Source organism: Dermatophagoides farinae, chromosome 3 (assembly GCF_024713945.1).
Source record: "Dermatophagoides farinae isolate YC_2012a chromosome 3, ASM2471394v1, whole genome shotgun sequence".
Classification (NCBI taxonomy): Eukaryota; Metazoa; Arthropoda; class Arachnida; order Sarcoptiformes; family Pyroglyphidae; genus Dermatophagoides; species Dermatophagoides farinae.
The window spans coordinates 2,779,218-2,798,842 of NC_134679.1; the positions used below are offsets into that span (position 1 = coordinate 2,779,218).

A 19,625-nucleotide genomic window follows, 5' to 3' on the forward strand; every position below is an offset into this window, starting at 1 on the left:
TTCACGCCTAAACCGACATTTTTTTCTAAAAAAAATTTTCACACCCACTAAATAAATGATCAAATTGTCTTCTAAGACCTTGCCGGAACTATTTTTTTTATATTACTTTAATATTACACGCGCTACAAAAAAAAATATATATAATTGACCTACATCATTCTGGTAGTTTGATAATAATAGAAACGAATTATTTGGAATTCACGTTCGTGTTCAATGTATTTTTCCATGTGAAAAAAAATTGCTATTTTATTTTAAAATACTGTACTTATGGTATGGTTTTCAAAGGTCCAAATCATTAAAACATTACACATCCATTCACTAGAAAAAAACACATCCGTCTATCTTTATTGGATTTTAGAAATAAAATTTATTTTGTAAAATTTTTTTTTAGTTAGGCATTTTTCAAACTTATTGTTTGAAACTTTATTTTTTTTCCAGACGGTTACGGTTGATCTATCGACAAATGTTGTTTGGATATATGGATCCAAGAAAATTGGTTTATGTTGTTGTATAAAGTGAACTTTTTTTATGATGATTATATGATCTAAACATCAAAACCTCATTGATGACTACGAATAATGATCATCATCACTGTTAATAATAATAATATTATGGCTTTTTTTGGAAAGATTTTCTTATCGTTTTCAATCTGTATTTGTGTTTGTGATTTTTATTGTTTTCATCATCATCATCATTATTGGTTTTAATGGTTATAATAATTTTTTTTTCACCCATAAATACATTTTTCTATTGAGATCATAACAATTATTACTATTATTATATGATTAAATTTTAAATTTTTAAAAAATATTTTAGACTCTTTCATTCAATGCTTACCTACATATACTGTATCGTAAACACATGGTTATATCCTAAAAACCGATGAAAATTTGTAAAAACCAAAGGTCCCTGTGTGCGTTGTGTGTGAGTGTTGGCCGTAATTTGGTTTTTGTTGTTTTTTTTTCATCCGTCAAAGTCTAATAAGATGCAATAAGATGAATAGTATCATCATCAATGATATTGAACAAATTATAACGCAATTATCGATCAATAGACAAAAGAAAGAGATTCATACTTTTTCGATTCAGTTTTTTTTAAGGTTTAATGATGATGAAATAACGGCAACGGCAAGACGAAGATGGATGAGATGGTTTTTATTTCTAAGAATGTACACACACGCACACACACACACCCGAACACGATAAAATCGGTATCATACACATAGTATCATAATGATAGACTGTATGTGTCTGCATTTTGCATCAATAAAACTTTTTTTTTCTCCACTACTTTCGAATAAATGAAACTTTTAGCTTGAAATAAAACAAAAAATTGGAATTATCATCAATTCTATCTAATATAGTAAAATTATTATTAACATTATAAAGATTCAAAAATATGGTCTTTTCTGACAAGGTCTTTTTGTTTGTCTTCTTTTTTGCCTTTGGTTACGATTCTTTTTGCTTACGGAACAACAACAACAACAACAATAACAACCAAAACAAAAACAAACAAACGATAATAATAGTGAAAAACGAAAATTGAAACAAAGATTGATCTTATCCATCCATTTGATTTGTTTTCCATTGGGCTCTTTGGAGAATTCATTCTCATATATAATCAATAAATCAGTTATAGAGAATTTTCATTGTTGAATTTTTTTTTAACCTATTGGTTGAAATGGTGAATTTTTTTTTCGTTCTTCACATTGATAGGCAACAAAACATGTAAGTTTTTTTTGTTTATATTGTTCAAGTTGATTCACGAATCTAAATAGATTTTCTGTCTAAAATCTATCCAAACTGATGTTTGGGCGTTTATTTTGCTTTTTATCATTCGTTTTTTTTCTGTTTGCTAATGTTTTGTTGGATTGGAATTTTTGTGTCAGTATTGACACGACAAAAACAAATTGTTTTTTTTTCATCCTCATCATCATCATCATTCACATTATCGTTTAGTGTCAATTAAATATCGATCCATTATGACAATGTTTCATCCATCAACGAATGAATTTCATTTTAGTATCATTTTTACTTGAACAAAAAATCTTTTTTTTTGTTCAAGAATTTTGGAAATTGATATAATGCTATCATCTTATTATCATTATCTAAAATGATGAAGATCATCATCATCATCAATCTAATTAGAATTTAAGGTTTTATACTGATTTTCCAATGAAAAGCAGAATCTTTGTGATCAAACATAAAATAAATTTTACCATCTTAAGATCGATGGCTAATTTTTTTTTTCAAGAGGCTTAATTCTGTTTCATCATCATCAACATAGCTTATATTACATAATGATCATCATTAATTGAAAGAGATTGATGCCTTTCGGGTTTGTGATTAATAAGCCGAAATTTTTGCCCAATATATAAGTGTATTAAGTGTATATGAGTGAAAGTGAATCTAATTTGAAAATTTTCTTACCATCATTATCAATGATGATGATGATGATGATTAGGATTATTGTCATCATCATTGGCAATATTATTCCTTTCATCCATTCATATAAAGATTTGATGTCTGTGAAAAAAAGTACAATGGTTGAAATCATATACCTATACTTTAGTTATGGATGTAAGTGAATATTATTTTCCCTCCGGGTCCATTTCTAATGTTTAAATGAAGTTTTCGCTTTTTCGTTTCTCGTATCGACCAAAATGAAATATTGAATATGCTGATGATTTTTTTTTTATTATTCGCATCAATGGATCAGTTTTATTCTTCGTAATGAAGATGCTGATAATCATATATTCAATGAGTTTTCCTTGTAATGTTGTAAGAAATAAAATTTCCTTTTTTTACATAATTTGCATATGATGATGATTATGATGAGCATGGCAAAAGTAATTGGTCGTTTTAGGTTTTTTTTATGAAATGACATTTCATTTGTGTGTGTGTGTGTGTGTTTGTTTGTGTTTATTTGTCATCAAATTACTCTCACATCTTATTATTGGCCAGAATCATCATTATTACTTTCAATAAAATGCTTGTTTTGATGGGTGACACTTTCAAGTCGGTAATTTTTATTTTTATTTTCCAGAAAGCAATTTCATCACTATATCGTATCGTAATGTCGTATTTATATTCCACTTGTTTAATTAAACTTTTTTTTTTGCTTTTTTTTCTTCATTCCCAAATGGGAATATTGCTTAGGATTTCGTTTTTTTTTTTTCGTTGTGCTTTTAATATCATTATATATTGGATACAAATTCGATTTATTCATTCGTTTTTTTTATATTGACATCATATTCGATTCGTTTCTTGTTTGAAAAAAAAATCAATTCTAATTTCTTGTGAGAATGTAAGATTGTGTTACAGTTTCTGAACCACACAATTGTCGAATGAATGATTGTAACGGCAGAACAGAAAAGAAATTGGCCATATATTTGTCAGGTGATAAATTTTTTCTCTGTTTTGGCATCTGTCATCGTTGCAATGTCTTGTCCTGTCCTATAGGAATCGAATGTTCGTTTCGATAAATTTTTTTTCCGTGCAAACCATGTAATGTTTGAAATTCTTTATATTTTTCTTTTTCGTTCGACAAATGCATCTATTTTGAATACTGAAAAAATTGGCCTTTAATTCGTAAAGTTTTCCCATAAGCTGATTGGATTTTTTCACTTGTTTTATTTTGTAAAGTTTACGTTTATTCATTGGAAATTCTAATCGTGTTCTAAATGGCCGATTATGATCATGATGGTCAATGGCCAAAATTTGTATCCATCTTCATGATGAGCGTGAAAAAAAACAATTTTATTTCGTGATCATGTATTAATGTTGGTGAAGAAGAAAAAACGAGCGAAAATTTATTCAAGCTCTTTTTATCGTTGTGGCTACAGTCACGTGTTGGGCCAATTTTCTAGCTACTCGTATCTCGTATCCAATTCGGCTTGATGTTGGATCAGCTAATTTGCATAATTTTTGGTTCACGTTATCATAGTATTTTTTGAATTTTTTTTTGTCTATCAATTTTTGTTTGAAAGCACTCTTTATGTTACATGACATTCTTGATTCTGTCATTCTGACACAAAAAAGTTCTCTAGTTTGGTTGATATGCATCATTGAATCTTGTTGTTGTTGTTGTTGTTGTTTGATCATTAGGTCAACATATTCTTCCATTTTTCTGATGATGGATCGTCGTTTCATTATGGTAAATAAATCAGAATCATCACTATGATAAAATAGTCAGTTAATGTATGTGATTGTTTCTGTGTATTTTCTCAAAAACGCAGACGGGAAAAATCTTTAAGATCAATCATAAATGATGATGATCATGATAATGACATTATGATTGATTTGATGAACAATATTTTCAATGTTTGATACAGATGATATGATGTAACTCTTTTTTCTTCCATTCCATATATCTTTATTTTCATTTCCGGGCACACATTCTTTATTGGCCCCTTTCTCTTTAATAATTTCATATCATTGATCGTTACGCCTTTTTGCATTTTGTTCAAAACCAATGTTTTAATATCCTGATTTTTTTTGTTTTGTTTATAATATCCAGTTAAGCCTCAATGTCAAGTGGAATTTGTTCAAACCTACTATCAAAATCTGGATGACTATGTACAACTTAAATGTCATATCATAGCAAATCCAAGTGAAAATGTTCAATTCACATGGCGTTTCAATGATACTGTTTTTATTGGTGATTTCAATAGTGCCTATACTTCATCCTCATCATCATTATCGAGTGAATCTTTTGTTGAACATGTATCCAATGATATTCAAGATATATCGTCTTCATCGTCAATTGAAGATGTCATTGATCAAGAATTTATGATGAATCACGATAAAACGATCAACAGCAGCAAACGGAATAATAATCGCAGATGGAAAATACCCCGACCTAAATCTACATTGATACATACGACCATCGATCATCAACATCTAATAACGAATGTGATTCGAATACATTTGAAAAAATGGTCAAGTTTTGGTCAATTTACATGTACAGCAAAAAATAATGTTGGTATTCAGAGTGAACCATGTCGTTGGCAATTAATACCACATCATTATCATACACATTATCGTAATAGTTATGAATCATCCATGAATATTATTCATGGTAATCGTCATCACTTTCATCATCATCAACAGCAACAACAACAAAAATCACAATCATTGATGCAACAATTTTCATCGTCATCATCCCGATTACCGAATCAATTGAATAATTGTCATATAATTGAATCATCTAATGCTGTAGTAATCAAATGTTCAAATGGTGTCGAAGTATATGAACGAACATCCGATTCTTCAAATCAACATCTGGATTCTATACAAACGATGAATATGAATGATAGCCATTATCGTAGTAATCATTACCATAATCGTCATCCGAATAATAATAATATTTATGAATATTCTAATGGTGGTCTATCTAATCAACAAGGTAAGCACAGAATTAAAATCATGAGACAGGTGATAAATGGAGGAAAATTGTACAATATACTGTCAGTTGAATAGACTGAATGTTAAAATTCATGATTATTATGCGTTTATTTTCATCTTGCTAAACGTAACATTAATTAATGTTTTTTTCTCTTTTTTATATGACGGTCAACAACAACAACAACAACAAAACAGTTCGTCCGCTTTTAACATATCATGTACAAGTTTTTCGTCTATCAATGAACAACAACAGCATCATCCCGATTATCAAAACTTTGGCAAACGATAAAATTAATGAAAAAATAGCAAATAATAATTATGATAATGATACGCCCAACAATAATGATCATTATGATGGTGCTATAGATGGTGATGATGATGAACATTTTGAACAATATTCACATCAAAAATCTGAACCAAAAAAATTAAAAAATCCAACCATAATGAATCAACCTGAAACAAAAAAACAAATTGCCTCAATACATGGTGGCTCATCATCTCATGGTGAATCACGAACAGAAATTACGTCGACAACAAAGACGACAATGACAAACAAACCGTTACCGATAATGGAAACGCTTAATTTCACAAATCCACTGTTTATTATTACTAATTTAACTTCATCAACATCGTATTTATTACGTATTTGGTCAAGTAAACAACATATGGATGATTCAATGATTGAACAGGTGAACATAACGGTTCGTACGAAACCGGATGATGATGAATTTGATCAAAATCATCATCACCATCAACAACATGGTGATCGATCAAAAATGGATCAGAAATCAGTGAAAATTTTTGATAATCTATTATCATTTATATCATTTGGACATAAAGATTTATTTATCATTTTGGTTATGATCATATTGTTCATATTTATCATCATCACTTTGACTTATTCAATACGTTTTGCACGAAAAGTTCATCATCATAGTCATGGCAAAGGTAATTATAATAATAATTTATTTATAGTTTCAGTATAAGATAATTGATTTTTATCATTTCGTTTTTTTCATGCTCATTTTGTCGTTGTTTTTTAAACATGTATATGATTGTGTCTGTTGACGCCCTAAATTATAATAATAGATAGACGTGATGTGAATGATAACTACAATGATAGCAATGACGACGATGACCACAATAACATTGTGAACAATAATAATAATCATAATTTGAATGTTCATCATACGAATGAAAATGAAAGATCAACACCATTATCATCGGCAATTAATGTATTTGAAACTGCCTTATGTGAAATGCGACCAGAAACACTTGAAAATGATTTAAAATGTAAAAATTCATCCACAACACCATCATCATCTTCATCGACAAATATAACGACAACAGGTGCTTCTGTAGCTATCACAAATCCATATTCAGCCATAATGGATACATTTAAACCATATCATGTGAATATGGAAAATTTATCCAATGATCAACATTATCAATCACATCAGCCAGCTACTTCATCATCGGCTTTAATTATCAAATGTGATCTTCCAGATTCGTCAATAATTACATATCAAAATTATTTATTTCCATTGACAACATGTGAATCAACATCGGCTACAACAACGACAACAGCAACTACGACGACGACGAATAGTATGATGGAGGATATATCTATGATGGCCACCACCAATAATGGTGCATGTATTTCAATTGATTCTGCAAACGTTGTCAATAATAATAATAATAATAACAATGCTTTAGATACGATCGCCACAAATGTAACGAATAATAATAATTCTCACGTAAGTCAGCATATTTTTTCTTTTTATTTTGTTGTTCATTTCGATTTTCGAATGATATAAAATAAAATGAATGCTGAGAATAGAATTAGAATTTTGTTCTTATTTTGATATGGAATTTTTCTAGCCTCAATTGTTGGATTGTTTGTATTAAAATTCTCTTTTTTTTCAATATCGTATACTTATAGTCATACACATTTGAATCGACCAACCAACAGCCACATACGGCAAGTTTTACACGAAATGAATTCACAATGAATATGACTGAACCACCAGCAACAACAACAATGTTGGAACAACGGAATTACCATCATCTTCACGATCTGATCCATAACAACCATCATCATCATAACAATAGTAATCATCATCATCATCATCATCATCATGGACATTCGGCTGTTGTCAATGATTCTCGAATGAATAGCGGTGCTGATGATGGTGGTAATGGCGTTGATAATGAATCATTTTTACTATCGAATTCATTTCAATATCCCTTGAGTGTAAGAATCGTGCCAACCGATATTAATGATGCCAACGTTTCAAATGCTGTTGCTACTGCTGCTCAATTTGCTACCGGATCAACAACAGATATTTATGATATGAATTCAACCAATAATAATAGCAAAACGAATAAGATCCATACATTAGTATGAGAAACAAACTGAAAAAAACTATCACATTAGAGAATGTACCTCAAGGCGTTTCAAATAGGTAAGTTGATTAACATTCACACACACACACATACAGACATTAACAAATTCATGTATAACATTTGATCAAATTATTGGAAGAAATTCCTAGTAAATTTTTATTTTCATCTTTTATCATCATATAGAATTCGCATTGGGAAATTGTCATCATACAATACGATATGATATCATTCTCATCATCATCAACATCGATTGGATCGATTTCAACCAGATAGTCATTAATGGACAAACAAGTCGAACATCAATGATCACCAATTTGATATTATTACTACTACGAACTCTCATTCATTCTGTTGCCGTTTTTTTCGCTACTGTGATGCATCCAACCGGAATAAAAATTCGTCCATTTGATTTTCAGACTTTTGTTTCGGATTGAGCTACACTGGACGATGAACAAAATGAAACAAAAGAAAAAAACTTTGTTCACGACAAAAGATGATGTGTGATGATTACAAAGTTTGATGATGGCATCCATGAATGGAATTGATGGGTGTGAGAAAAAAATGGTGTAGCATTGATTTTTTTGTCTCATCAAATACATGGCTTACATGGACCGGCTAATCGATTTGATTCAACTATTATACGTTTACAATGGATTTTATTATCTCTGTGTAACCGAATAAAAAGGAAAGAGAAAAAAAATCGATTACCATAGTTCCCAATAGTGATTCTTTTATCACTTTTTTTTGTTGTTGTTTCCAAACTATAAATTTACGCACTTGAACGAAAAATTTGTATGAACAATGTGAAAATGAGAAAAAAAAGATAATTTTCAATTTCAATTGTAACAAAGTTTAATTCGAATAAAAATGTGGTTTCAAAATGGGGTGAGAAAAAATTGAATAGTAACCGCAAAGTTTTTTTACCATATAGATTTGGAAGTTTGAATTTTTCCTTTTTTTTCAATAAAACAGGATGAAAATTTCATTCACACATTATCACAAAGATTATGTTGATTCATTTTTTGGCTGGCAAATTCAACTAAATATTTCCACATACTTTCTCATACACAAAAATATGATTAAACCAGATAATAACTAGCCATACGGTAGACAAGACCAACGAGGAAACATGTGAGAATTCATTATGTGTAAAAAAACAAAAAAAAATAATAGAATACAACAATGATTGGTTAAATTAATTGAACCAAAAATAAAGTCATGTCATTTCAATCAATACAAACATTCAATAATAATGATAATTTGTATTTTTCCAATGAAAACAAAAAAAAAACAAAAAAAATATTTGTTTCATTATCTCTGCACAATTGTTGTATAATGAAGTGAATAAAAATAAAGAAAAAATTTGCAATTCTGTCTATTCGTACAAATTCCATATAAATTCTTTTTGTTTTTTTTTCATTCATTACACCGTAAATGAATTACTGATGGAAAAATATTCATTTACTGTCATCATCATTATCAACGTGTCATTGCTCATTCATTCATCGTCAAGTTTCGAAACATCAGATTCGGTTTATGTCAACGAAACAAAAAACTATTTCGCTATCCTTTTCTCCATGGCAAACAATCAAACTAAAAAAAAAAAAAAAAAATGAGAAAAAGTATGAGCATAAAAAGAAATGAAAATACATAGATATCAAGAAAATTTTCATTCATTCATTTTTTTCATGTTTAGATCAAAATGCAACTTTCTTGTTTTTTTTAAGTTCGTTCATTCATTGTCTTCTTGGAATTGTTGATGATGATGACAATGGATGTAATTTTTTTTCTCACTTTTTTCTGATTTTCATTGTTGATGATGATGATATAACCAGAGGGAAATGATGGCAAGTCGTTTACAAACATTATCATATAGATTTGACTATGATTTGGAATATTTTTCATGGAATTTCTTTCTTGAAAAAATAATGTGGGTGGTGGATAAAGGAATTGTGTGTGTGTGTGTGTGTGTGTGTATGTGGGAAATGAGTGCAAGTAAAAGAAAAAAAGGTTTGTTCATAATGTGACAACAAACAATCAGTCGTATCATATAATATAACCAAATGAAAATGTTTGCACATAAAAAATTATATTGGCTGAGAAGATATTTTAATTTTTTTTTTTGGAACAAGTTTCTTCTCTTACATTCTGTATCAATAGTGTGAGCAGCAACAGAAATGAAAGTAAATATATCATAAGGCTTACAGCTATTCTTAGCCATTGATCTAATGTAATGCATTTGAGAATCAAGAAAAAAAATTCTTTGATGCTTCATCCATTTTAACATTTTTTTTTCATTTCATTTTGTTTTGTTTTGTTTTGTGTGAAAGGAAAAAGGCATCATTGTTGTAAATTGTGAAGGGTGAAGAAAGTCTCATCATCAAATTCAGCCACATTCTATATTTTTTCGATTTTTCAATTTCGATTGTCGTATCAGATTTTCTGGTCAATTTTTCTCCATTTTCTTTTATTTTTTTTTTTGCTTTCATTTGAAATCAGTGGAAAAAAATGAAAACAAAAAACGCACTATTTTGTTGCTTTTAGATTCATTGATTCATTTTTTTTTCTTCGATAATGATTCCTACTGAAATGAGTTTTATTTCATATTACCAGATTGCTTATTTTGTTTTTTTTTCCAGAAAAAAAATGTCACTTACTCTATGATGACAATGATAATGATGATGATGATGATGATGATAATCACCATCGAAATGAATTCAGATAGTCTCCCGTTGTTTATTATCACACACACACATATATACTCGAATTATATTTTATTATTTCAAATTTAATATAATAAAAATGGAAACGCTAATCGAATTCCATTCAATTTTTGCTTATTCTGTGTGTGTGTGTGTATGTGTCGTTTCCGACTATTGATTCACTGATGAGATCAATATTATCGCCATTTTTTTTCTTTGCTTAAAAAAATGATGGGTATATTGGTGAATTGAATTTTTTTTTTAATATTCGCATCTATCACCAATTGATAGTAATAGGATTAACAAGTTTAAATTTAAAAAAAAAATTTCAAATCAAAAATCCTTAAAAATCTATTCGATTTTGTTGTAGCTGAGGACATTGACCATTACTTGATATCATCAATGATTAGCATGGCCAAATGAAATGAAAAAAAAGATTCAAATAATATTATGGTAATCGCCACTTTAAATATTCAAAGAAACCATACGGTCGCCGATTCCGATTGCCAATCTCTGAATCAAATGGCCGGGATCTAACAGATTGGAAATGAACATAAGTTACACAAAAGTCAAAGTCATGTGTTTGGAATCAATTTTTTTTTATTTCTTTCATTTTTATTTGCCTGATTCGTTTCGATTCCGGTGATTCAATTATTATCATTACATGAATAAATGAATGAATAAACGCAAAAAAAGTGATGTTGAGAGAAAAAAAATGGAGAATAAAGAAGCTAATATCATCAAAAATCGATTTCCAAACATTCGATCGATTCGATTTGAATGAATTCAGTAACATTCAATCAAATTAGGGTTTTTTTCATTCACCATTCTTTAGCTTTTTTCCTCTATCAATGATTGTAAAAAATACAAATACATATACAGGGTTCGTGTATTATTTGTTTGTTTGTTTGTTTGTATACGATATATTATATATACATTGACAAAATTGATGCAAATAAAGATTGGTTTATTTGTGAATGTCAATAAGATAAGATGGTTGAAATCAAGAATGAAAAACAAATTAAATGATGATGATGAAAGTGTTTTATCCACAACACGCACACACATACATTAAGAAAATTGAAATTCAATCATGGACATTACCGATTCATTATATTATTGTGGACTAATCTATTCAGGCTTTTGCAACAAACAAAAAAATAAAAATACAATTAATGTTGCTATGATATAATCATTGTAATCGAAATCTCAAATCAATAAAAAATATCTACTATTCTAAATCTTTCATTTTATCATCAATTTTAATGATTGATATAATTTCTTGACTATATCGATAATGATCAATGCGTAGTTAGTCAATAATCTGGTTTTGATGTTTCATTTGTAAATCTCATAGCGAGAAGAGTAAATGAAATAAAAACAGTGAATGAATAAAAAATTTAATAAATACTGTAAAATGATTGATTGTTTGTTTTTGTTTGTGTTTTATTTATGCAATCATTGCAATATCCGATTTATAGTTATAATGTTGTCTATTTGGATTTCTTGCTGATGATACCGATGTTGATGGTGATATGGCCGCCGTTGTTGTTGATGTTTCATATGATGATGAATTAAATTCATTTGTTGAACCGCTACTAAATGATGCAGTTCGTGGACTATAATGAGTTGGTGTTGATTGGCCATGAATATCGATAGCCATGGCTGTTGTATCATCAAATGTTTGTTGTCGTTCATGCCGGGTTCTGTTGTATCCATGATGATGGTGATGATTACGATGATGAGGATTGTTTGACGATGATGATGATACACAACTGGTTTTATTGTTAGTTTTTGATGTACAGACAATACTGATTGTTGAGAATAAACCGATGACCAGAATCATCAAACCGACAACCATAATACCACATGCAACAGCATCAACTGATGGTCCAAATGCTTCAGCAAAAAATGCACATCGTATAGTGAAACCAATGATAAACCAAATGAAACCGGCAATGGTTGTAAAAAATCCACAATAAAACATTGTTTGACGATTTTCATCATATCGTGAACAAAAACATTCACCATCACGAACGGATTTAAGACAAAGAATCATTTTTTTTCTTGGCTAGAATCAAAATTAAAAAAAAATAACCTAAAATATAAATAAGAAATAATCTAATATAATATACCTTTATTTATTTTTCACGGAATGTTGTAATCTTGAATGAAAATTAGAATGCGTATGAAAAAAAATTTATCACCACAGATTCAGGAATAACTTTTTTTCACAGAATTTTAAAAAAAACGATACGACGACCACCTTGGAAAAATACCACTTGCATTTTGATAGATGAAACTGGCACGCATATATACGCAGAAAAAAATTCTACAAAATCAATGTCTTCATAACGGCGCATTTTTTTTTATTTGTATATATAGTATAAAATAGTTAAAAACCTATGGGTTAATAACCCAAAAATTAAAACCTAGTCACATGTTACCTAATAATAAACCACAAACAAATTATATTTGAAAAAAAATCGACCGTGGCGCATACTAGGAAGTATAACGATAAACAACATAATACTAGAAATATGATTATATGAAACGAATGAATGTGAAAGAAAAGGTGTGTATGCGAAATTCTCAATCATAATCTGTCTATTCACATTCATATCGTTATTGTTATTAAGAATAACACAAATACACACACACACACACACACACACAACGACAATGGTTGATTATGATGATTACAACAACAACAACAAAAAAAAATATCGATCAACATACCTCTCATTTTATTTTGTTCTATCTATTCGATTTATTTTTTTTTACTAGGTCATTCTATCATCATGTTTTCGTTCATCGACACCGACGATGAACCAACAACCATTTTTTTTTTATTATTATTACACAACTGAATTCATAGTCGCCCAAAAAAATGTCAATTGACGAATATTTTTTTTCTCGCTCTAAACTTATTATAATGTTTGCGTGTTTCCTCTCTCTTCTTTTTTCTCTTTCTATCTGCTGTTAACATTTTTTTTTCTTCTTCGTCATTATAATAGGGTCTAGACCCAAAAAAAAAATCGATCATAATCAATGATTGTGATCATCTTGGGCTTAAAATTTTGTCATCTTTGTTGATTTTTTTTAAGCTTTCATTCTTTGAAAGATTCTTGATTTTTTTTCTGACTATTAATGATTGTCGATGAAGATGATGATTTATGTCATACTTGAAGAAATTTTTGCAATCCATAAACTTTGGATCATTCATTTCTTTTGCTTACTTTTACATATATGTATGTGTGTATTCTATTTTGTTGCTATTATTTGATTAACTAGCTTGAATGAATGATATATAAATTTTTTTTTACATCCAAAGATGTTTGTCGTTTGTTGGAATTTTATCGTTTTTGAAAATAAAGTCAAATAAACGAATATTTTTTCTATACAATGAAAGATAAGGCTAAAAAATAGGAAAATTTCCCATTTTCATATCAAATTTCAGATTTCAAACCAAAAAATTCTTTCCCACTTTCAATGTGGAAGAAATAAGCGACAGAAAGTGAGAAAGGTTTGTCTATCTGGCATCATGATGTTTGTACGTAAATAAATTTACATTTGGTCCAAAATGAAACCGAAATTTTATTTGAAAATCAAAATGAATTATTCACGAACTAGCTTGAAGGTGATGGTTTGAGATTTTTTTTTTTTTTTGGAATCAATCAACGATCATTATTAGTTTTTCATATATTTGTATTTTAAACGATTTTTCAGGATATATTTCAATTTTTGTTTTGCATGTTTGTTTACCATAATAAACACACACACACGTCAACAAAATCAATGGGTTTGAATGTTGATCGCTATGACTAAAAAAATTCTTATTTCTCCTGTGGTATAATAAAAAAATGGAAAAAAACCTGTCCCTTTGTCGAAAAAAAACAAGATCCAGAAATTTACTATGCTGCCACGTGCCGTGTCATGCATAGAATTTTGTGTAAAGCTTTTTCTTTTTTGGTCTGTTACATTGAGTTTATTTGACACGGTCACACATTACCATACATGCAGGCAGGTGTGTGTGTGTGTGTGTGTGTTATCAGAATATTAACTTTGTAAACATTTATCATATCACACACACATTCTGTTTTAACTGATTTGAGTTGTCAGTTGTAATAATTCTAGCCATTTAGAAAGACTATAGTCTTTATAAGAGATTTTTTTTTGTTTTATGCTTTTTGATAGTGTTTGACATTACCTTCGGGCGAAGATTTTATTATCCTCTTATACTACGACAACATACGATAGTTGATTGCAAGCATATTTTTTGTTAGAAAGCGACAAAAATACGATACATTTCCAAGTTGTTTGTTTGTTTCTCCATGCATGGTGTAGAACCAAGTTGCAAAAAGTTTTTTCATTTCGTTCGAAGCTAATTTCGAGTTTTTTTTTCATGGCTTTCACTTGTTATATTTTCTATGTGATAGTTTTATTTTTTTTGTGATATTTTATTCGTGATTTAACTGTGAGAAAAAATGTGGAATAATTTAATACCAAATTCTTCATATTCATTACCGAATCTAGTGGATCCTTTTGTCATTGAATCGAATCGAATACGACGACAACAACATCAAAATGATGAAAAACATAAAATGAATCGATTCCATCATGATGTTGACGTTGAAAATGATAATAATGATGATGATAAAAACATTTTGCCAGGTTATCTTCTCTATGATGATCGATTACATGAAGGCCGTTTTGGTTGTGTTCGTTTGGGCATACATCGATTGACAATGGTGAATGTTGTCGTCAAAATAATCAACAAAAATCGATTCAAGGTAGGAATTTTTTTTTTCTTGCTGTTGCCAACATTTTTAGAAATAAGCTGTCAAACAAAAATAAAAAACAGAACAGAATTATTGCATTATGATAACGATGAGCTCTGATTTTTTTACTTTTTGTTTTCCATAAAGGACGAATTCGATTATAGAATGATATGTGCCGAGATCGATGCACTGAAACAATCTGAATCATCATTCGAATATTGCCAGACTTTTACAATTTGATGAAATCGGTAACAATATCTTTATCGTTCAAGAATATTGTTCACGTGGTAATCTAGATAGTTATATAGAAAAAATTTTATATGAAAATGAAATCAACCATCATCATGAAAAGAATCGACTGCTGTCTATCGGTGATGTGGTACGAATATTCACTGATCTTGTCGAATGTTTAACATTCGTACAGGAATATTGTGGCATTTATCATGGTGCAATCAAACCAGCCAACATATTATTTGATCATAACAATCAAATCAAATTGATCGGTTTCTGTCCAACATATCTATTCGGTCAAAATAATAGACAAAAATCTGAGAATTTAGTCAAACTTCAATACACGGAATACGATGTATACCAGCCACCCGAATGTTGGTCATCATCATCATCGAGCAATATTAAACGTTATCGTATTTATTTACCAACTTTAGACGTTTGGAGTTGTGGAATTTTACTTTATGAAATGTTAACCAATTCAAAACCATTTACAATCAGTACATTGATGAAAAATTCACCAATTTCTAAACAAATAAAGGTAATTTGATTTTTCTCAATGTTTTCGAAAATGCTTATTGGATAAAAAAAAATTTCATTTACTTTAATCATCTGGTCATATGTTTTGTTTTGGTTTTTTTTCTATATTGTTGTTTTATGCATAAGCAGTCTGGTATATTTCAAAATCGAAAAGAGCTCACATTATCGTACAATGGAGACGGAGTGCTTGACCTGATTGGACAAATGCTAAAAATTAATCCAATGGAGCGTATCAGAATGGAACACATTTTGCAACATCCATGGTTAAAAAATGGCTGGTGTTCCAATACCGATATCAGTTATGACAATAGTTGCGATGATGCAAACGCTATTGATTCAAATCTAATCGTTTCACCCGAAACGATGGCGGCTACAATTTATTTTAAAGATCGAAACAAGACGAAAAAGTTTCATGAAATTACCAATGAAAAAATAGAACGATTGGACAATGATATATTGGATGAATGTTTACGATTACATAATAATGAAGTGAATGATGAACTTGAATTACGTTCAAATATTCTATACAAACATTGTTATCATACTGCAACTTATTGGCTAATTCACCAGAACAGTGAATATTACCATAAGGTATTGTATATTATTGTGGCCGACCTATTTATTTTTAGTTTTTTTCTATATTGTATATTTTTAACTATAATCTTGACTTTATTTATTTTTTTTCTCATTGTATTCAATGCAATAGCAATGTAAATTAATGATGGTCAACAATGGAAACAACCGAACAAAATACAAAACGACAGTTCCGATCACCAATAAAAATATCGTTGTTCATAGAAATGAATTATTGGAAAATAAAAAAAGCGATCAGAATTCTGTCTATGATTCAAGATACATTTCCAATGATGGCGAAGATTTTGGGTTTTTAAACACAACGATAACCACTGATGATTATGATGACTATGACGGCAATGAATTTCTCGATTCTGGCATACAAAAGGTTAGAATCAATGACATTGAATTTTTTTTTCATTGTTACTGAGTTTTTTTTTGTTCAACAAAATTAAATTTTAGGACTTTATGGATGGAAATATTGTTCAGAAATTAGAAAAAAGACAACAATTTTCAAAATTTCCGAACTGGTCTGTATCATCATAAATCGAACAACAACGTCAAACAATCAAGCTCAATAATCAAATACACGGAAAATTGTCATCATGATGTTGATGTTGTTGACAATCCAATTGTATGGGAATCGAAACGTAATAGGAAATGTTTCCAAGGAAATGTTGATGATAAAATGACATCTACTACTATAACATCAACAACAAATGAAAGCAATGATAGTTGCTGTTTATTGAATGAAGAATCCCAAAACCATATTAACGAATCTAAACGATTGAAATCGATTGCAAATAGTGACACTGTTGATGATGAAACGAATATGAAGAAAAAAAGTTTCACATTGAAACTATTATTCAGTGGATTGACAAAAAAGTTTTCGTCGAATATGTCGCATATTAATTCATTGTTGAATTTTCATAGCCAAGGCCATCGTCGGTCATTGAATCCAAATCAAAAAGAATCGTCGAGTTGTACAAATTCACCATGCAAAACTGAGATGTATCAGCTGAAACAACAACAGCACACACGAAGCTATGATCAAATCAATATTTATGGCCATTTCAATATCGAAGATTATCATTGTCGCAAGTCACTTTTTTCTGATCATCAAGAACATTTGGTAAACGAAAATGATTCCATGTGTCGAAAAAAAAAGAAATCTAGACCATCAATAGACAATTTTTGGCGAAAATCTTCCGATAGTGAAAGAATTTATGATGAACCGACAACAAATGTCTGTAATTCTAGTAGTAATAATTCATCTTCGAATTCATGTTCTTCAGCATCAACATCCAGCTCTAACGAAAACCATACAAGTTCATCGACATTAATCATTACAAGTTATGATTGTTATGATGATTGTATTCAAGCGGCCATCCATATCCTGAAGAAGAAGGGAATAAATTTTAAAGAACAACCGTAAGTTTTGTCTATGAAAATTTTCTGAATTTTTTTTCACGATTACAATGAAATTTTTTTTACTATTTTTTTTGTGGGGTTGGAAATCAAAATATATATAGGAGCAGGAGAAATGGCACCCGACAGCTTCGTTGTTGTGTATCAATATCCAATAGGATTATACTTGCATTTCGGATGGATTTTTTTCAAACTGATCCACGAATGTTTATATTGATACGAATGAAAAAAATTCGTGGCCAAATGAATGATTTTAAAATCATTTGTAACAATTTGACAAAATATTTTAAAACCAAATCAATGATAAACACAAATGATTTATGAGAATATTGAAATGAAAATTGTATTTGCACACGAATAAAATTGATTTAAAGCAAATAATAAAAAAAAAGAATATATTTCATTATGGATGATTCTGTGCATATTTTGTCTTCAAAATAGTAATAATATTATCATCATCATCAGAATCGAGCAAATAAACGGCAACATTATTTTTTTTTGATAAAAAAAAATTTTTTTTTCTTTCCCGATGATCTATGATTTGGAATTACATGAAAAAAGAGAGAGAGAATTCAAAACAGCATGAATAATAAACTTTTATTGTTCATCATTTTTTTTAGAGTTGTTTCAGGCAACAACATCAAGCAGACAAAAAAAAATATTTTTCTACGCCTTGTCTCTGATAGACGGATGTGTTTGTTTTGTTGTTCACGAATTACAATTCATTGGATTCATGTGTTGAATTTTGTTTTTATTTAATTTTTTCAACGTTTTTTGTGTTGATTCGTTTTTTTCGCCATATCTATGTATAGAGAGATTGCTTTTTCATTTTTTTTTGCTGAATTCTCGATTCATTACATTTACGATTTATCTCGTTTTTTTTTTGACGAAAATTCATATACATGGAAAACGGAAAATCTAGCAAAAAAACATACAAACATGAAATGACAATTTCATTGGAAACGATAATGACTGGATGTTGACGATGGTTCGAAAAGTCTTGTAGAAATTTAATAAAAAATGATGATAAAGTAGAATGAAAAAAAAACAAGAAAAACATCCAAACAATTAGCAATTTTTCTGGTGTTGACTAGCGATCCAATATCAACTGTTTTTCATTTTCATTTTTTTTCTGGCTCTTAAAAATAGAATTTGCAGACACTCGAAAAATAATTAAAACTCAGTTACAATTGCTATGATGCAAAAATTATTTGTTCAAATACTTCCAAAAAGGTCCGGTTAAAAGCTTCAATTAATTATAATGTAGTATAGTCATAAATGGATGAAGAAGAAGGAAAAAAAATGTCAACAATGAACCTAATTATCGTTGATATGTTGTTATCCGAACGTATTTTTTATGTTTTGTATCATTTTTTGGTACAAAACAGAAAAATTTCTTGAGTACCATCGTATTTTAATTTTATTTTAAAAGATATTGCATCGAATCAAATACAGAATGAAAAAGCTTAAAAGAGATCCGATATTCAGGCGAAAAAAGTTTATTTTGGTTTCGGATTCAGTACATAAGATATTACAAATGGAGAATTCTAGTTGATCTTTTT

General features: G+C 29.2%; 3 protein-coding genes across 8 annotated transcripts in view; 2 read left to right on the plus strand and 1 right to left on the minus strand.

Annotated features, from left to right (window-relative positions):
• LOC124494395 (uncharacterized) overlaps positions 1–9,177 on the plus strand; it is a 34,257-nt gene extending 25,080 nt beyond the window's left edge. For all 5 annotated transcript variants that reach the window (XM_075729529.1, XM_075729530.1, XM_047057557.2 and 2 more), the window contains exons 11-15: positions 4,519–5,406; positions 5,601–6,353; positions 6,495–7,162; positions 7,348–7,870; positions 7,995–9,177. In XM_075729529.1, the coding sequence (XP_075585644.1) occupies positions 4,519–5,406; positions 5,601–6,353; positions 6,495–7,162; positions 7,348–7,812 (2,774 nt within the window). In that variant the 3' untranslated portion in view covers positions 7,813–7,870; positions 7,995–9,177. The remainder of the gene's footprint in view (positions 1–4,518; positions 5,407–5,600; positions 6,354–6,494; positions 7,163–7,347; positions 7,871–7,994) is intronic.
• Positions 9,178–11,148: 1,971 nt separating this feature from the next.
• LOC124494398 (uncharacterized) lies at positions 11,149–15,002 on the minus strand. 2 transcript variants are annotated; one of them, XM_075729533.1, is made up of 3 exons: positions 14,724–15,002; positions 12,649–12,678; positions 11,149–12,584 (listed from the first exon to the last, which is right to left on the minus strand). In XM_075729533.1, the coding sequence occupies exon 3, from the start codon at positions 12,570–12,572 to the stop codon at positions 11,964–11,966; it is 609 nt and encodes a 202-aa protein (XP_075585648.1). In that variant the 5' UTR covers positions 12,573–12,584; positions 12,649–12,678; positions 14,724–15,002; the 3' UTR covers positions 11,149–11,963. The 2 variants fall into 2 exon arrangements, with proteins under 2 accessions (XP_075585648.1, XP_046913516.1); XM_047057560.2 differs by lacking the exon at positions 14,724–15,002 and having other exon boundaries at positions 12,649–13,100.
• A 454-nt stretch (positions 15,003–15,456) lies between these two features.
• On the plus strand, positions 15,457–18,460 carry LOC124494400 (uncharacterized). Its single transcript, XM_075729532.1, has 5 exons — positions 15,457–16,063; positions 16,192–16,653; positions 16,769–17,023; positions 17,098–18,066; positions 18,168–18,460. Exons 1-4 carry the CDS (start codon positions 15,992–15,994, stop codon positions 17,179–17,181), a joined length of 873 nt encoding a protein of 290 aa, XP_075585647.1. The 5' UTR covers positions 15,457–15,991; the 3' UTR covers positions 17,182–18,066; positions 18,168–18,460.
• Positions 18,461–19,625: the final 1,165 nt, after the last annotated feature.